This window comes from Drosophila suzukii, chromosome 2L, assembly GCF_043229965.1.
Source record: "Drosophila suzukii chromosome 2L, CBGP_Dsuzu_IsoJpt1.0, whole genome shotgun sequence".
Classification (NCBI taxonomy): domain Eukaryota; kingdom Metazoa; phylum Arthropoda; class Insecta; order Diptera; family Drosophilidae; genus Drosophila; species Drosophila suzukii.
Window position 1 is genome coordinate 7,064,054 of NC_092080.1, and position 17,607 is coordinate 7,081,660.

At 38.1% G+C, this 17,607-nt stretch overlaps 2 protein-coding genes across 2 annotated transcripts in view; both read left to right on the forward strand.

The window, feature by feature from the left end:
* Nucleotides 1-5,138, forward strand: part of fipi (factor of interpulse interval) — a 73,668-nt gene extending 68,530 nt beyond the window's left edge. The window contains exons 2-7 of the mRNA XM_017089821.3: nt 363-557; nt 1,165-1,275; nt 1,347-1,484; nt 1,608-1,760; nt 2,659-3,150; nt 3,897-5,138. Of these exons, the coding sequence (XP_016945310.3) occupies nt 363-557; nt 1,165-1,275; nt 1,347-1,484; nt 1,608-1,760; nt 2,659-3,150; nt 3,897-4,111 (1,304 nt within the window). The 3' untranslated portion in view covers nt 4,112-5,138. The remainder of the gene's footprint in view (nt 1-362; nt 558-1,164; nt 1,276-1,346; nt 1,485-1,607; nt 1,761-2,658; nt 3,151-3,896) is intronic.
* A 193-nt stretch (nt 5,139-5,331) lies between these two features.
* LOC108021220 (uncharacterized) lies at nt 5,332-7,421 on the forward strand. Its single transcript, XM_017089820.4, has 2 exons — nt 5,332-5,463; nt 5,526-7,421. Exons 1-2 carry the CDS (start codon nt 5,343-5,345, stop codon nt 7,289-7,291), a joined length of 1,887 nt encoding a protein of 628 aa, XP_016945309.3. The 5' UTR covers nt 5,332-5,342; the 3' UTR covers nt 7,292-7,421.
* Nucleotides 7,422-17,607: the final 10,186 nt, after the last annotated feature.

Genomic DNA, 17,607 nt, shown 5'->3' on the forward strand with positions numbered 1-17,607 from the left:
TCGATTTATTGTTTTGAGAGTTTAACACAGGAATAATTGAGAGTTTTTGATATTGTTAAAAGAATCAAAGGGGAAAAAAAATTTCCAGCTTTAAGGAATAAGTCATCTAAAATAAGTAAAAATTCAGCAGAGGTTTGTGAAACATGCCCCTACTTCTATAAGTTCCTTAAGTCATATTATTAAAGTTGTTAAGTAAATAAAATGCACTGAGCAGCTTGCCTTGTTATGCAAATGCGATTGCAGTGACACTCGCAGCAACTTGTTCTTAACTTTTCAGTTGACATTTCAAACGGGGAGGGCAATTAACCAGTCATTATATCGTGTGGTACATATATCCCCTACCCTCTGTTTTTCCATTGCAGCTGTCGCCTGGGCGAATCACCATGAGAGTCTGTCCCTCAGTCCGGCGGAGCACAGCGTGGTCCGGTATACAAACGAATCCCTCATCGTCCAGTGCCGTAGTCCCGATCCAAAAGTGGTGCTGCATTGGAAATCGCCAAAAGGCGAAATTATACGCGAGCACAAAGGACGCATTCACATTGAGCAAACATCGGCAGGTAAGAATCGAATGGATGTGGGGGATACAGAGGGTTTGGGTTGGTATGAGCTAGATAAAACAGAAAGAAACACTGCAGGAGAATGGATAGTTGGGGCAGGAGGTCAGGGGTCAGGGGTCGAGTGAATACAAGGCCACTGGCACAACAAACGCAATTAATTGCATTTCCCCAGCCACATTCTTTGCAGCTAAATACCCAGTAGAGGCGAAATTGAAAGAATAAATTGGACAGACTTTTAAATATAATTTAAAATTGTTTAAATTCAAAGAATTTCGAAATTTGCTTCATAATAATAGAGCTCAATTATTATTTTCTTCACTAGAGAGCCCCATTTCAATAGTCATTAAAGGTGTTTAATATAATACAATTTTCAGGAGACCTTATAAATAATCATTTAAGATATACCCAAATTTTGAATAATAGAATTCATTTAGACCAGCCTTCCTAGAAACGAATACTAAAAAACCTTGAACCGTACTTATGGGGTATCAACGCTTTGTTTTGCGAACCCCTTTTAACCTTTTTCTATGTATTCCTTACTCAATTTCCCATTTTCCATTTCTTTTTCACTCTCCGTCGCGTTCGATTGTTTATTTTCCTTGCGCAGAACAATTGAAAATCGTTTTCGCCCACATCGCACTGGCCGACAAGGGCAATTGGTCCTGCGAAGCTGCTGATGGAAGTCTGCATAGTAAATCCTTCGATTTGATTGTGTACCGTAAGTGCTGGAATCGCCGTAGGCCATGGGGTCAGTCATTAATATTGCATTGTTTTCCCGCACACGCCCAGAGAAAATTACATTCACGGAAAACGCCACCGTGATGACGGTTAAGGAGGGCGAAAAGGCCACCATTCTGTGCGAGGTGAAAGGCGAACCTCAGCCGAATGTCACCTGGCACTTCAATGGACAGCCCATCAATGCTGGCGGTAAGAGCCCCCGAAGATAATGAGCATTTTGCATTCCCAAAACCCCTACCCTCCAGGGGTATTTCGAGCCCAAAAACCCAACTATGTATGTATCTGCCCTTTTCCACTCCATTCCATGTGCAGCGGCCGACGACTCCAAGTTCCGCATCCTGGCCGATGGTTTGCTCATCAACAAGGTAACACAGAATGACACCGGCGAGTACGCGTGCCGGGCATACCAAGTCAACTCGATTGCTTCCGATATGCAGGAGCGCACAGTTTTGATGAAAATCGAACGTGAGTGTGATTTATGATTCCCAAAAAAATACAAAAAAAAACAAAGGCACATTGGGACAGGTATTTTAAATTTTTGGTCATTTAAAATAACAAAAAAAATATAAATATATTTGTTACAAAGTTAAAAATCATTGATAAATTGCATAAGATTGTATATCTTTAGGTTAATCTTAAAAATAATTTTAAAATATTTAGTTCAGGTGACCTTTCATAAAACGTGTTATTTTTTTTTTCACTTTCAATCTAATTTTGTAAGTTCACAATAGTTACCCTTACAGTTTTATTGATTTTATTAAAGAACTGTCATTTTACGCTCAAAATATATATTTCTTTGGTTTATATGGCCTTAAAGTTGCTTCTTACAATGCTTTATCTTGAACATTTTTGATCTAACCTAGTTCCAATGTGCAATTCGGGTTGACCTGTCGAAATTACTTGAGCACCGTTTTGTTTTTTCCCATGAAAGGGGGCTTGAAATTTTGAGTTTGCGCTTAGTATGCAACGCACTGAGCGGTAAATAGTTTTTGAGCACGAAAAACGTTGGAATTACAAGGACCTCTTTTGATGGATACCGAGGTAGGCCGGTGTTCCTGATGTTCGGCCAGTGGGCGTGGCACACATGCAGCTAATGGCTTAACTTGGTTGGGACTGATTTATGGTTAGCGGACATGGTTTTTCCATTTCCATGGCATACCTTTGAGCGCCGCGCTTCGAGCTGTCATTTGCCAGTTGAGGATTGCGTTTTTGGCATTTTAGGCATTTTCAAGTTGATTTGCACAAACTACCCCATTGGTTTCTTGATTTAACAAAGAAAGTAGTTTTTATAATTTATTGACCTTTTTCCTTAATGGGAATATTACTTAGTTGATGCTTAATTGAAGATTTATTTCCTAAACAGACAAGCCCACTTGGTCCAAGACGCCCTTTGTGAGCCTAAAGTACGCCTATATCAATGGCACTGCTACCCTTATGTGCGAGGCCTTGGCGGAACCACCTGCCAATTTCACCTGGTACCGCAAACACAACAAGCTGTACAGCAACAACAGGACCTATACCATCGAGACGGATAGTTACTGGTCCCGCCTCACCATCCACGTGCTGAACACCAGCGCCTTCGATAATTACAGGTGTCGTGCCAAGAACGACCTGGGCGTCATCGAGAGGATCACGCGACTGGAGCAGGGTGACAAGCCACCAGCTCCGACCAACTTTGAGCTGCGCGGCTTCAATTCGAACACCTTCGACGTGGTCCTGAGTGCTCCTCGAGGTCCCCCAGATAGTCCCATGGGGGTCAATGGATTCCGCATCGAGTACATGACCGAAATGGAGTTCAAGTCGGAGGCGGGCAAGTGGACCAATGCCAGACGGAAGGACTATCCTTTCGAAGAAGGTGAGTTAGGAAAACTAAAAAAAAGGCAGAATTAGTGTAGATAATATATAATTGTTGAACAATTATTTAACTACTTATTTATTATTTTAAAAATTATGACGTCATCTGAGTTTAAAATGTTCTTAGAAATGGAACGACATTTTTGAAGTTGAAAATGTTTTCATTTTGCTCGAATCAAGTTGATTTGGCGGTATTTACATTGTGTATCTCAACAAATAAACTATTAGTCTTACTTATCAAAAATTTGTTAAAAAAACTTAATTTAACTTTGATTTGATAATTGAGAACATTGACACCAAAATTTACTTACACGGTATTTAAGAACAAATGTTCTCAACTCAAGAACAATGTACTTGAATATTTCCCTCTGTGTAGTAAATAATTTATATTGTATTAACAAATAACAACCTCTGAATTTGCAAGGAGCTGTACTACATATAGTATTATTAAATTGAAGAAGTTTCTAAAGCAAATTTACAGTAGTAGTTACACAAACAAAAAATTTTTTGAAATCAAAAAGTATTCTGAAATCAATACAACAAGTCAAGAACGTTTTCTCTTGAATTCAGACGAAATATTTCTAGGAGAACGCATTCTAGACCAAAAAGTTTAATATTAACTTAGAATATTGTAGATATTTTGATTTTATTGAGTCTTAAAGATTAACGAGAATTTTTTCCTAAACTTACTTAAGTTGTGGATTTAAATTTCTTCAGTGTTTAAATCGCCTTTATTCTTTTTTTCAGGTGCAACATTCCTTCTGACGAATTTAGAGCCAGATACAAACTACCTGGTAAGAGCCGCATCTCGAAACCTGGCTGGCTTTAGTGACTTCACCAGGGTGGAGAAGTACAAGACCCTGTCTCTGGAGCCTCGTGCATCTTCGGGGATCCCCAGGCCCATGACCCTCCTCTTGGGTCTCCTAACACTAATGGGCCTTATGCGGGCGAACCACGGATGAATCTGATTCTGCAGGCGGATGAAGGATGTCGGGTGATGCTCCTAGCGGAACCGGAAACCAGGACCTTAACCCCCATGTGCTTTGTATAGCTTTAAGCCGTGTCCACGGGGACACTTTTCTGTCTGATTTGCTCGGTCTAAGAAAATGGGTTAACTCTTAAGTTCAGTGCGTTAAAATAACCCAAAACAATGTTAAGGTAAAGTTTAGTGAGAGTTTCTTTTTAGCTTTGAATGCTTCGATTTGAAAGATATTAATGGATAACTTATAGGAAAAAGTATATTATATTTAAACAAATCCTCATAGCGGTTAAAGAAAATCTATGGCTCCCCAAAACGATGCAAATCAAAAGCTTTGCTCAACTTTCCTCTTTGTGAGAAATTTAAATTAAACTAGTAAATATTTTAACTCGAATTGGACGTTTTCCTGCTGAGCTTAAGCCTTGCAACTTAAAAGAAGTTTTGTTGCCAAATCTTATATATATATTCAGAAACTTGCCAAATTAGAAAAAGAATATGAATTATTTTACTCTGCAAGAGTTAAATACATACACAAGCATAAGCCTTCCTTCATTCGATAAACCTACACAACCCTTTCAACTCAACTACATATACCATTTTCATCTAAAGCCTCGAGTAAAACATCAAACGCATCAAACAATAAATAACAATTTGAAAGAGCTTAACACCAGCATTTGAAATTTTTATATGATACATAGTCTTTTTGATAGTCCGAAGCCAAAATAAACATTTTCACGTGTACATTTTCAGGGCTTAAATAAACGATACAAATTGTACGTAACAGTAAGAACAACCTTTTTGCCACAAAACAAAGGCAAACGACCGTTGCCAAAACTAATCCAAAATATATATTTTACATAAATAGTTTATGCCCAATAAAATGAAATATATTTCCTCTATTAAGTGGTGTAAAATGTAAGCCGTAAGACCTAGCCAAAGATAAAATATTCTGTGGTTTTCGTTTGCCACTTGTGTGTGAGCCAAAAATAAAAGTTATTATGAATACCAAACCAGCGTATTTTCTACTCAGAGTTTTGTGGTATAATCTATATTTTAGGAAAAGTTTTAAATGGAAAGCTGAAATACGCAAGGGCGGCTTAAAAATATTTTCAAGGCTTTCAGTAAGCCTGGTCATTAATGTTTATTTTCCCACAATTGACATTAATCTTTTTATACAAAATACAAAAAATTACAAATTTGGAAAATGTTGGGAAATGGGCAAACCAGACCGATTTTATAGTCAAAACTCAAACCAACCACTAGAAGCAGATTTTACCTTAGAAGAGCAGATGATACCGCGTGTGCAGAGCATCTACGATTTTGGTACAAACTTGGGTAAGAAATATAAGAGAAGTAACTAAGCTAACATTACTTGAAAACTATTTTTTTATTCACAGATTCCAATCGAGCCTATATGCGGTATATGAGAACCCTGGTCCGAGTGCAAAGTTCCATACACAGAAGATTCCATAACCGTAGCTCTAGAAATTCTCAGGCCCACCATAGTCGTATATCTGCTGGTGGTTCTGCCAAAAACTCGGATAAATCTTCTCAGGAACTTAAAACTAATTCTCAATGTTGCGACCAGCAAAAGGAACCACCAACTGACTGCTCTTTAAATAATAAACCTGTTGAATCTTTCGGTCAGTGTTGTGATAAATCTTCAAAAAAATCAGACAGCAGTGGCTGTTCAAAGCCGGAACCCGTTAAATCCCCATGCTGCGATGCACCTGAGAAGCAGCGCAAAAGTTGTGTATCCTTTGAACAGCCAGTGGCCACGGAAATTCCTGCTTTTGATCCCCCCTTCCGGGACTGCCCATGTACAGAGCCCGATGAACGTCATCTGCCTATCATAGGTGTTTGTTGCGGTCAGGAACCATTCAGGGAAATCCAAAAAACTTATACCGCTGAACCGGCAAAAGAATATCCACCTCAGGAGAGGCCAAGAAATCCTTCAGCTCGACGATGTTGCAGTAGACCCATAATTGTAGTGCCCTCTGGAGAAGGAATTAGGAAAAAGGCACATGCTCAACCGAATTCGAAAGTTGTTACCCAGGATCACCCCAAAACTTCACCAAATTCTAAGCCACATAGTCAAAATCAATCCAAATCTCAGTCACCTGATAAGTCCCATAATCCCCCACCATATACCGAAAAATCAACAGTGGAAGAACAGAAAACATGTCCGATTTGCAATCAAAATTACCCTGCTCATTCCAAATGCCAGTGCATAACTAAGTTTGAAAGTTGCCCTTCAGTGGAAAAACCCCATTGTTCTACGAAACCAACACCTTGTAGCAACTGCCCAGCCATAACTGATATATCCAAGCAGTTATATGAGATGAATCGCCGATTGGAGGGTCTTCAAAGTCAGGAATTGTGCGACATTCGCCACCAGGTGGATAGCCTCAATGCCAGTGTTCAATCGTTGACCAGTAAGTGTATCGAGACGAAGTGTCCCCCGAAAAAGCTGGAGAAAAAGGCCTCGAGCACCTGTCAGTTCTGCCGGGGGCAGTGTTTGACCCAGCTGGATAGTTTCCATTGCCAGCTGATGGACTTGATTGGAAATCGCTGTCTTACCGATATCGTAATATCTATATTCCTGCGAGGAGATAATTTATACCATGTGAATGTGAGGGATCTGAGCTCGGGAGGTTCTTTGGGCTGTTTCCTGGTCACCGATGCCGCCATCGAGGAGGCCATTCAGTTGGGCGTGTTCCAGGAAATACTCACCTTCAGTGTGATCGATGTGCGGAATACCATCAAACCGAAAAGCTGCCCCTTGGGCATATCCTTTGAGTTCCATCACGCAGATCGCCAGAGCGGTGGTTGCGATCGCAAAGCTCGTGGGAATTGCATGGTGGGTAAGGACTATGTGGCCAGGGTCTTGGGTCTTCCCCTAGAGCAGCTCAAGTATGTGTACTCCGTTCCCCAGGAACCCACCGAAAGTAAATCGAGGAAATCCAGCAAACACTCGAGCAATATAGATCATGGCTTTCCATCGTGTTCTACTTCAAATCAGCCGAGATTGAAAGGCAAATCAAAGATCAGTAGTAAAAAAGCTGACCAGGAAATGCCCGCTATCTATGTTCCAATCATTTTACCCGATGACGAAGACAAAAATCTATTAGCGATTTGGAATCGACCTCACTATCAGGAGTAGATTGTCATGTGAAAAAATCTAAGAATACATATGACCTCCGAAAAATAGCGCCTACTAGAAACCAAAACTATTTTATTAAACAATTTCATAAAAAAAATATCACAAGACTTAAGATTTAGCAAGGCCCCTTCAAATTTTCCCTTTCTTATAATTTTAAAAAAATTGCAACATGTAAACATTTTTACTAAAAATAAATTTCTTTAATACATACGTTTTAGGTTTTAATTAACCTTTAATTTAGGGTAACATAAAAATATAATGTCATTTTTAAAAGTCACACATATATCACTTTTCAACCCTCCGTTTTTCAGCGATTTTTCACTGGCTAAAAGTTATGCATAAAATAATAATTGAATTAAGGTTAGAGGTGTTAATGATTTTATAAAAAATCTAACCAACTTAATCGAATGTTTTAAAATGGATGCTACTTATAATCCAATGTTATTGTTATTATCGAAAAATCATAGAATTTTAGCAGTGTCAAATCACAGCAACATCTCAAGCTCTAACAGACGTGTAAATAATATTTAAACTCATCTTGTATTAGGACATAGGCCAATTTGATGTGATTCACTGAACCCAACCGTAACCTGTACTTGGAATTTCCACATTCGGTGGGTCGCCTGTCAATTGTTCATTTGGGCAAAGAGTGAGGTTTGTCAATCAGGCCCGTCAACTGGGGCTCAGCTGAGGACCCGCTTATGCGTATTGGGGGGATTTTTCGTGGGGTAAAGTCATAGGTGCAGGAGCAGTTCGCTGACAGCCGCATAAATCAGTTGAATGCCAAATGTCGGATTCGGATGCGGATGCGGATTTTCCTGCGTCTGTGGTGCCGGGTGGCATATTGTGCGTAGTGACTTTTATGGCTCGACCACGCGTTAAATATTTTTCTGACTACGCACAGACATGGAGGCCCCTTCTCATTTCATCAGCGAAGCCATTGACATTTGGCATTTGCCATTCGCATCACAATGAGCCATCAACATGGGCGTTATTTAGTGTGCAAATAGAACGGGCGCGGTTCAAAACAATCAGCCCGTCTTTTTAATTTCTAAAGCGGGAACCATTTCTACGTGCATCAAATTATTCGGCATAGCGTGATTTCAAAGGGCTGGCAATTTCCCCATTGGCTTATGAAAGCCACCGGCTCTGAATATCAACACTTTGAGTCAACAGTTTGAGTCACGACAGCTGAACCAAAAAAAGGAAAATAATAAATGCCATGGCATTCGGATATTTTAGGCCTGCAACCGCCGAAAAACCGGCAAGTGGGTCAGTTTCGCACGAGCTTTTAGACCAAATCAACGCTTGACCAAAGTTTATTTTTCCCCAAACCTCCGGGGAAATCCTCTCGGAGGCATCTGCCATCGGAATCGATGGGGGGCAATGGAATTTCCATGTCAGCGCCGAGTTTTCCCCTTTTTTCACATATATGTTTCTTTTTTATTGGGCTTATCGAAAGACCAGCACTCAACATTTTTCAGAGCTCACATGTGAAGGCCTGGCTTTAAATTGAAATCAAGCTTTGTATTTTTTGTGGTGGCAAGGGAATAGTGGTGGTATCATTTAATATATTTTGATTTATATAAGGGTAATTATCATATCAAATATTTGTTTTAAGCTGCCAGGATATGTATACATTTTAATGAATATTAATTGAAATTAATAGATTTATTTTAAACAATTCATTCATTCAATATATTTTTAAAATAACATTGTAATTAAGTAATACATTTGTGTTTATGTAATGGTAATTATAATAAATCAATAAATTGATAGAGTAACATTTAAATTAATATATTAAATTTAAACAAGGTTTCTATATATTTTAGCTCTTCAAGTAAGGTTTTGGCTTAAAATCCCTGCAATCTATTCCAAAATTGGTCAGTTGCACTCCCGTAAATTCCCCTTGTAAAATGAATCCTTTTCCATTACCAAGTAATCAGCATTAACAAAGGCAAGCAATGTTAAGATTTAACATCATTTACCTAGCCATAAATACACACTTAACACGTTTTGTAGTCAGGGGGCTGGCTTGCATCATTAGGAATTCCATCAGTGCCACATTATCCCCCCTTTTCCCGCGAATGTTCCACATTTTCTCCACTTGGATTTCCGCGATTTTCCGCTCGTTGAAGTTGCTTGCCCACGGGGCGGATGCGGATGTGGATGCTTTTGCACCGACCGCACGCCGTGTCAATAAATGAGCGCAAAGCATTAAATTGTAATTTTTTAATTACACACAAAAGATTTAATGACTGCGGTGGTAATAACACACAACAGACGGCTGCCCCCCAGCCCTTAATTACATAAAGCTGAGATGAGAAGATGGAGTTTTTCACAGACGCAGAGAGAGATAATAAGAAAATGGTGAAAATTAAATTGTTCTTCTGTGCGCTCGCCAAGTGACCAATTAAAGCGAACAGCAAAGAGGAGTCCTGGTTGCTTGGGGCCCTCGGGGGTTATATCCTTTTCATAGAGCTCAGCGCTCCTTTTATTCTTATTAGCTACCGAGATTTTCTTGAAGTATTTGTCCCTGCCGCTTGCCTTTTCCGTTTGCTTAGCCATAAAAATCATTTTCCGCTTTCTAATGATGCCACAGAATTGCCAAGGCGGCCAGCTAAATTAGTGCCGGCGGCCTTTCAACAGTCGCCAGTCAAGAGTCGGTCTATATATATATATACACAGGGTCGTAAATAAAACTTCCTCCACGAAAACTAACTAATATGCTGGAGTCGGAGGGGCCCACAAATCTTGTATAAAGTAAATGCATCGGTAGTGCCCTCGTCCTCAGTTTTTCAGCTGGTTTCACTTGCTGTTTTGCTGAATGTTTTCGTGTGTTTGCTGTTTGTTGCCAACACACTAATTACCGCAATTAATTATGCTGCCTGCGGAACCAAGTCCGAAGGGGTCCAGAAAGGGGGTCCCGAAAGGGGGTCCCGAAAACCCAAAGCGAAACCAGTACAATTCCCCCATTGTTGGCCTGCTTTTTGGCTGCAACTTTAACACGGATTTCGGGCTTTTTGTGTGCCCCGGCACACATTTTAAGCGGTTTTCTACCTTTGGCTCAAAGCGCATATCAAACGATGTGGACCCTGCTCAAAGGGACCAATTTAAATCGTTTAGTCAAGTGATTTTAGGAGCGTTACAGCCATAGCATACATATGTTGCTACACCCAAAAAAAAAATCGCCCTTAAATCAAGAAATTCGCCTTTAAATCAAGAAAATCGCCTATGATTTTCATCCAACGGCGACTCACCTTTATTTTAAATAAATAATTTTCTTGAATTTATGGTTTGCCATTTCTGGAAATAATGACAAATTTTTCTTAAATGTATGGTAAAAAACCTTAAAATTAAGGAAAAATTTATTAAAATAAGAAAAAAAATATTTATGATGTAAGATTACATCATTTTACACCTTACATTTGAGGAATTTGGTTGGTTTTGTATACCAATGTTGAATTTTAAATGGATAAAACCGTTTCTAATTTTAATGGCAATTATTACATGGGAATACTACATACTACAGTCTGAAAATTTTTATATTTACCTGAATTTATTAAAGATTTATTTTATATAAATACTTTTTATAAACATATAAGTAAATATAACAAATGGAAAAATCCTTACCTCAGACAACCCCGGCGTGAACTCGAACCCGCAACTGCTCACACCATAGCCAGACGTCTTAACCATTCGGCCACGCGTGCTTCTTGTCATACAATGACTAAAGAGGGCTAAGGTGTTTTTGGTCCAGCTTTACGCATACCAATAACGGTTATTCTAATCTAAACCTTTTTAACAACCGTTTATACAATTTGGTAAATAGAAGAGTGAAACTAATAAGAATAAAAATTACATAAATTAAAAAAAAAAGAAAAATAAATAAACAAAGAGTACACTTGCCGTGGCGTGGGCTCGAACCAGGTACTTTTGTTCGATTGCTTATTGACCGGACGTCTTTACCAGCTAGACCACCATCAAAATGTATAAAAAAAAGTCACTTTCTCTTAAAATATGGGTATTTCTTTCCTAAATTTAAGTAAGAATTTACCATTATTTCAAGTAAAAAAAATCAAGAAAAATTCGCCATTAATTGAAGAAAAAAATGGGGTTCTTCCTCTTCTTCATTACAAAAAAAAAAAATTATGGCGAATTCCTTAAATTGTAGGAATTTTTTCTATAATCAAGAAAATATTTCTTAATTCAATGGCGTTTTGAAATCACGGGCGATTTTCTAATATTTATGGTGATTTTTTTTTTGAGTGTACTAAAAAACAAATTAACGTAAAGAGCTTACATTTAATAAAGTCTTTTATGGCAAACATTTAAAGCAGCATATGTGGTAGGGATTAAAAATGTATCTTAAGGGTTGAAAATAAAATAATACATTAAAGAAGACATACCATTTAAATCTTAAATCGTTAGCATTTTAAATCTTTATAAGACTATCATATTTCCAATTTAATGTAATTTATTTCTACAACAAGAACACAATTTTTCATGTTTATTAAAAAAACACAAATTGATTTAAATTTCAAAAAGAGTTTTCTATAGAAAATACCATCCATTCCATAGAAATATTCTTCATATTTTTCAGAAATTTTAATTCCTGACAGGCTGCCAGAAATAGCAATATTTGGAAAAGGCTTTACTTGTTCTTGTATCTGTTCCGGTATTATGAAATGAAAATCCTTTAAAAAAATTTGAGTAGACCCCTGCACTCTAAAGCTTCTATTGATACTTAAATTTTACTGGATGCAGAGTGTTTCTCAACTAGAAGGGATTTAAATAAAATGTACATTTTCGCAATGCCAAAACACCGGGCGACCATTAAGCAAATCAAAAAATGTCACAGAGAAACAATTTCGCACTCCTCGAGCAAATGGCAAAACATGCATGAAAATTGAAAATTATGTTCGAAATGCACTCAGCAACAGATGGAGTTTTCCAGGGGGTTGGATGGAGAGTTAAGGATTTGTAGGGAGAGTAATATTGGTGCCATGTTTGTTTCTGTCAACGCAATGAAGTGCAACATTTTGTATACATACGTTATGAGTTTGTGAGGCTGTGGCAGCACACACACACTAAACTATACCATATTACACATATAAGCAAGCACCTTTGGCAGCAAGCTCAAGCCAGCCACTTCATATTGTAAATTTGGTAGAAAATATTTTTAGTGTCGCCAGGATTTCCTGTTTCCATCGTTGTCCTGGCAGGAACTGCCATTGTAGCTCCTCCTGGTGCTCCTTCCTCCTGTTCTCCTCCTGCTTTCCTCATCCCAATCCGGAGCACTCAGCTCTTTGTGGCAGAAAGTGCTGCTCCTGCCCGCTTGTCACCTGTTTGCCCGACCACCTTTTGTGGTCCCCCGGTGTCCTGGAGTGCTTTTGTATGCATCCTAATGCAATCCCTGTTACTGCGTTTGTTTGATTGCTTCCGCACTTGGCCACAGTGTGCTGGCTCCGATTTGTTCGCCTTAATTAGTGCAAATTTGCAGGTCGACCAGTAGTCAGTTGGTGAAGGAAGATTCAGCCTAGCTCCTCAGGCAATCCGTCTGCAGGATGGGGAATTTCACTCAAATCCCAAATTTGCAGATATTTATAATTGTATACACAGAAATATATTCGTCTTGGATAATAGATATTGTAGGTCAATGGCAACTCTTACTATAAACTAGAAAAATATTCTACTAAGAACAAGTTTTCAAACTAAGTATAACTTTTTCTAAAATTACAATAAGAAAAGGTGAACTAAAAACATTCTGGAAGAATATTTTCTTGGATGTTAAATATAATTTACTTAAAATTTGAATAAAAAATTATACAAAATGATTTAATATTAGGTTCCAAAAATTAATCACGTCCAAAAACCTTAAAAACATTATACGTGTTATATAAGTCTTAAGTTTTTATGGTATTGGTATTTTATTTTAGAAATAAATACAAAGTAATTTAAAAATAGGTACCTACACTTCCAAAATTTCTAAAATTAAATCAAAACATATAAACGATAATAATTTTATTGGTATTTTTTAAGGTCCAAAGTAAAACGTCGAATCAATGTATCGTCATACATCGCCATGAAAAACGTAGAAAAAGACGACTTACTCGCCCAGTTAATTTGACAAACTCGAATTGGCCCGTATTAAATTGCAGGATTTTCTTCGCCGGGCTTCCATTTAACTTGCGCACTCATGGCTCCATCCGAGCCCTATTTACACAGCACATAAACAAGCTGCAGGAACAGCTGCACTTGACTAAACAATACACAACTTATAGTCGAATATCCTGGGAGCTAAGGGACTCCCAATTCGATTTCGAGCCATTCCGCACTCGAAAAGGGAAGTGCATCGGCGAAGTTCGTCGAGGATCCTGAATGGGATGGATTATATGTTTTTCGGGGTAGAAAGGAGTCAACTGTGGGGCAGCAACAATAAGCGAAAGTTACCAGGGAAATCCCCGCTCGGCTGCACATGATTTGGCCGAGTTGTCGCTCAAGCACGCAGCCAAAGCCAATCAATATCAATCGCAATTCAATTTCAATTTCAACTCGAGACCAGAAGTCAGCGGATCCGCATCCCAGATCCTGTCGTCTGGCTGGGGCAATTCTGGATTTGAAAAATAGCCGAGTGCACTTTGCGCAGTTGCCAGTAAATTACTTTGGGGAGATTTTGTGTGCCCCAACCGAGGAGCAACTGGCAAACATAATGAGCAGCTGCAAACCCTTAGAGTCTCATTCCCAGATTTTGAATCTGGCAGGCGGCAATGTTTGCTAGAATTTGCCCAAGATTTGTAGCCATCAAACGAGCGTCGAAATTCGCAACTGATTAATGCCAGAAACGCATCTCAAAGGATGCCAAGGATCTCTCGATCCCCTTGCAGGTGCAGCAACAGGCTGCAACTGATTATTAATGGTCCTCGAAAGTCTTTTGCCAGACTGACATGCAAATTGCAAAACTTGCCTGAACTTTTGCCAACGTCAACTGGAGAAGTGTACAGGCAGTCGAACGCATAAAGACGACTCATAAAAACTACTACTTACCACCGCCAGGAAGTCAAACAAATAGCAAGAAAGGGTCCTTTCCTGCACGGCGAGGAGTTGAGCAAATAAACAAGCAGAACGAGTGGAAACAAACTGCTGAGTAAACTAAGCAAATGGCAACAATGAAATGGAAGACAACTGGGGACACAATTCAGGTTCAACTTAGTCAGGAAAAGGAAGCTTAAGTCAATAAATTATATGAGTAGAAAAGGAAAATAAAATAATTTGTATAAATTGCCTAAAACCAATATTAAAGAGTGATAATTAATTTTATTATATTATTTAACAGATGTATCATAATATCTTGTCTTACGAAACAGCCGGAAACTTAATACTTTGACAAATTAGTTCGTTTTTTCGGAATATCATATATCAATATTAAATCATTTTTGAATATATTTTAGTGTTAAATGTAGTTTTAGTCAAAAATAAAGTATTATAGGTATAAAAGCAAAATAAAATAATTTTTCTGAATATCATATATCAATATTAAGCATTTTTATATATGTATATTTCAATATAATTATTTAAAACTTCTTTCATAATACGAATAAGAACCAAAAAAGAACCATCTGCACTTCAAATATATTTTGGCACATTTTTACTTGTTTCCCCCGACCAATTATGAGGCACCTCAATTTCTCTATTCTCTTCAACTTTTCCAATATCAGTTCGAAACCAACATAAACCAAATGGTTTCTACTCATCAGACTCAACTGGCCACAGAAATAGTTTCCCCAAAAACATTTCAACAACTTTGCCAGTTTTGCATTTCCTTGCAATTTTCGGTAAGGATTTTTTTTTGTTCCATTTTGGCATTTGTAGTTCTGCCGTTTCTTTATTTTTTTCACCCGCTTGCCCGCAAAATTGTTGAAAAATGTTTTGCCATGCAAATATTTGTAAATCAAGCGGAAACAGAATTACGAGCAACTTCCTGGTCTTCCTGTTGGCCAGCTCATAAAAAACGAGTTACCCAGGGGCGTGCTTTAAAGGGGATTACAATTAAAATACTTCTTAAGATCAAGGAATATTTATAGATAAATATTTTATAATAGAGTAACATGGGGGGATTAAAACCTTGAAGTTCTTGATTTAAAAATGGAATACCCTTTATCCCTTTACACCGTCCATGCTCTCATTGCGAATGGAAATGGACGTGTTGAATGGTCAAAGTTCATCTAGTCCCTCTGCTTTTCAGCCGCACCTAATTGAAAGGGGATCAGGAATAGGAATAGAAATAGGAACCTGCTGTTGGGGGTTAAAGGGCAGCAGGAGAAGAAGGGGGCATAGGCTATGGGTTAATGTGCCGCATTGAAATGTACGAGTTAGCATGTGCTCGTGTTGAGCCCAACGGGCAGAATGTTTTTCCTTTTTTCGCAGTTTGACCCTCATTTGTTTGCTTGTTGCGGTTACCGTGGCCGTTGATGTTTTGAACTTTAGCAGGTGTTTGAACTTAGGTGTATTTGCGTTTACGGCCGCAGGATGTACTGCTTATTCAGGGAACCTGTACCTGGTGCACCTGGCCGTGCAAATATGAGGAGTATCCAGTGGCCAGACATACGAGCGGTTGCCAACTCCAATCGAAATATGATTTGAAAATGTGCCAGTCGAAAGGTCGAAAAACGGTTTAGTTAGAAAGCGTTCAACTTTCCTAGTTACTCTTTCATGTAAGTGGTTTTTTGAATGTCTTTCTAATTTAGTCATAGTAATTTGAATATAACATTCAAGTAAAATATATGTATTATATTAGAAACATAAAAACTATAATTTATGTACAAACTTATTTGCCGTATACGTATTTCATATTGCAGTTTTTAAATCAAATAAAACCGATAAGGTTTTTCGGATTTCGTTTGCTTAAATTCTTTTCTTATTGTGTTTAGTAATTAAAAACTTATTTTAAATTGTATTCTGATATTATTGATTAAATAAATAGGCATTATTTAACTGCCTGTACAATAAAGTGTGATTAATTTGAATTGGCGCCCACTGCAAAGCGATCTCTAGCGGCCTTAGGTGAATGTGCTGCCAGACCGTCGAATACATTTACTTTAGTTCCCTTCAAATTCGTCGAATTCGCTTCGTCTCCTTCGAATTCGCCTCGTTCCTGGACTTGAACCACGAACATTTAAATTGAGGTGAATTCACCTTGTCAAAGCTTAAAGCTCGAACAGTACCCAGTTGGAAATTAATACATCTCGAAACACGTTCTTTCGTTATGAAATGATAACCAAAACGTGTTCCCCCTTCATTTGAACGGGTGCGGATATAATATGAAGGTATCTTTTGCATGAATTTAGAAATGCACCTATTTGCATTTATTCAGAATGCGCCAGTAAACTGTACCCAAGAATGCACCTATATGCTTCAAAAAAGTAATATTTGTAAGCTTTCATGAAAAATGCATAAAGCAAGATTTTAATTTCAAAATTCTTAACAAAAAAACAATTCGGCTATTATTTGTTTTCGTTTAGTGCATACAATTTTAAAACTTCCAAGTTAATTTCAAGAGAACCGATTTTTCTCCTTGACTTACTTACTTACTTACTTTCTTAATTGGCTAACTAATTCTAATGTGTTACCCAATCAATAGTACAACCAAATCAGCTCCAATTTGACCAATACGCTGAAAAGCCCTTTTGAATGTTGTCACTCTAACGGGGTTACTTGATTGACAGGACCTTCAAGGACATTCTACGGTTTAATTACAATTGGCGTAATAATTGGATTGACACCTTTACTCCATTGTTAAAAAAGTTAATAGGGAATAATACTCATTGTGATGAATATTATTTTTAGCCGCCATTTCCGAGAAAGGCAATCAGTGAAATATCAATTTTTAATATCAATTAAACATTGGTAAAATAATGTGTAACAATTTCACAAAAGAAATTCAATTTTTTGTGAGTGGGCGGTACTTACGTTATCAGGTGTGGAGTGTTGTGCGGTGAAATGCGAGTTAACCTATAGAGTGCGCCAAAAAACACAGAACCCGCTGCGCTGAACCACTAACCGGCTGAATTAAGTCGGTGGTTTTGCGGTTAGGCTACAAGTGCTTTAATTCAGTTTTAAAATTACAGACCAACAGCAGGATGTGTGTGTTTCCCTTGGCTTTGACACTCAACACACGACTTGGAGACCCACAATTGAATTATAAAGTTCATCGCATCCAGTTCGCACAAAAAAAAAGGCAGCACGAATGCATTTTTAACAGGCATCCCGCTGCACATTCGCCCACTTTGTACTGAAATTCCTTTGTGCATTTCTAA

Excerpts from the sequence above, each read along its gene's own strand:
- LOC108021220 (XM_017089820.4), top strand. The coding sequence starts at position 5,343 with ATGGGCAAACCAGACCGATTTTATAGTCAAAACTCAAACCAACCACTA. Across the intron at positions 5,464-5,525 it reads CGATTTTGGTACAAACTTGG|ATTCCAATCGAGCCTATATG; the intron begins GTAAGAAATATA and ends TTTTATTCACAG.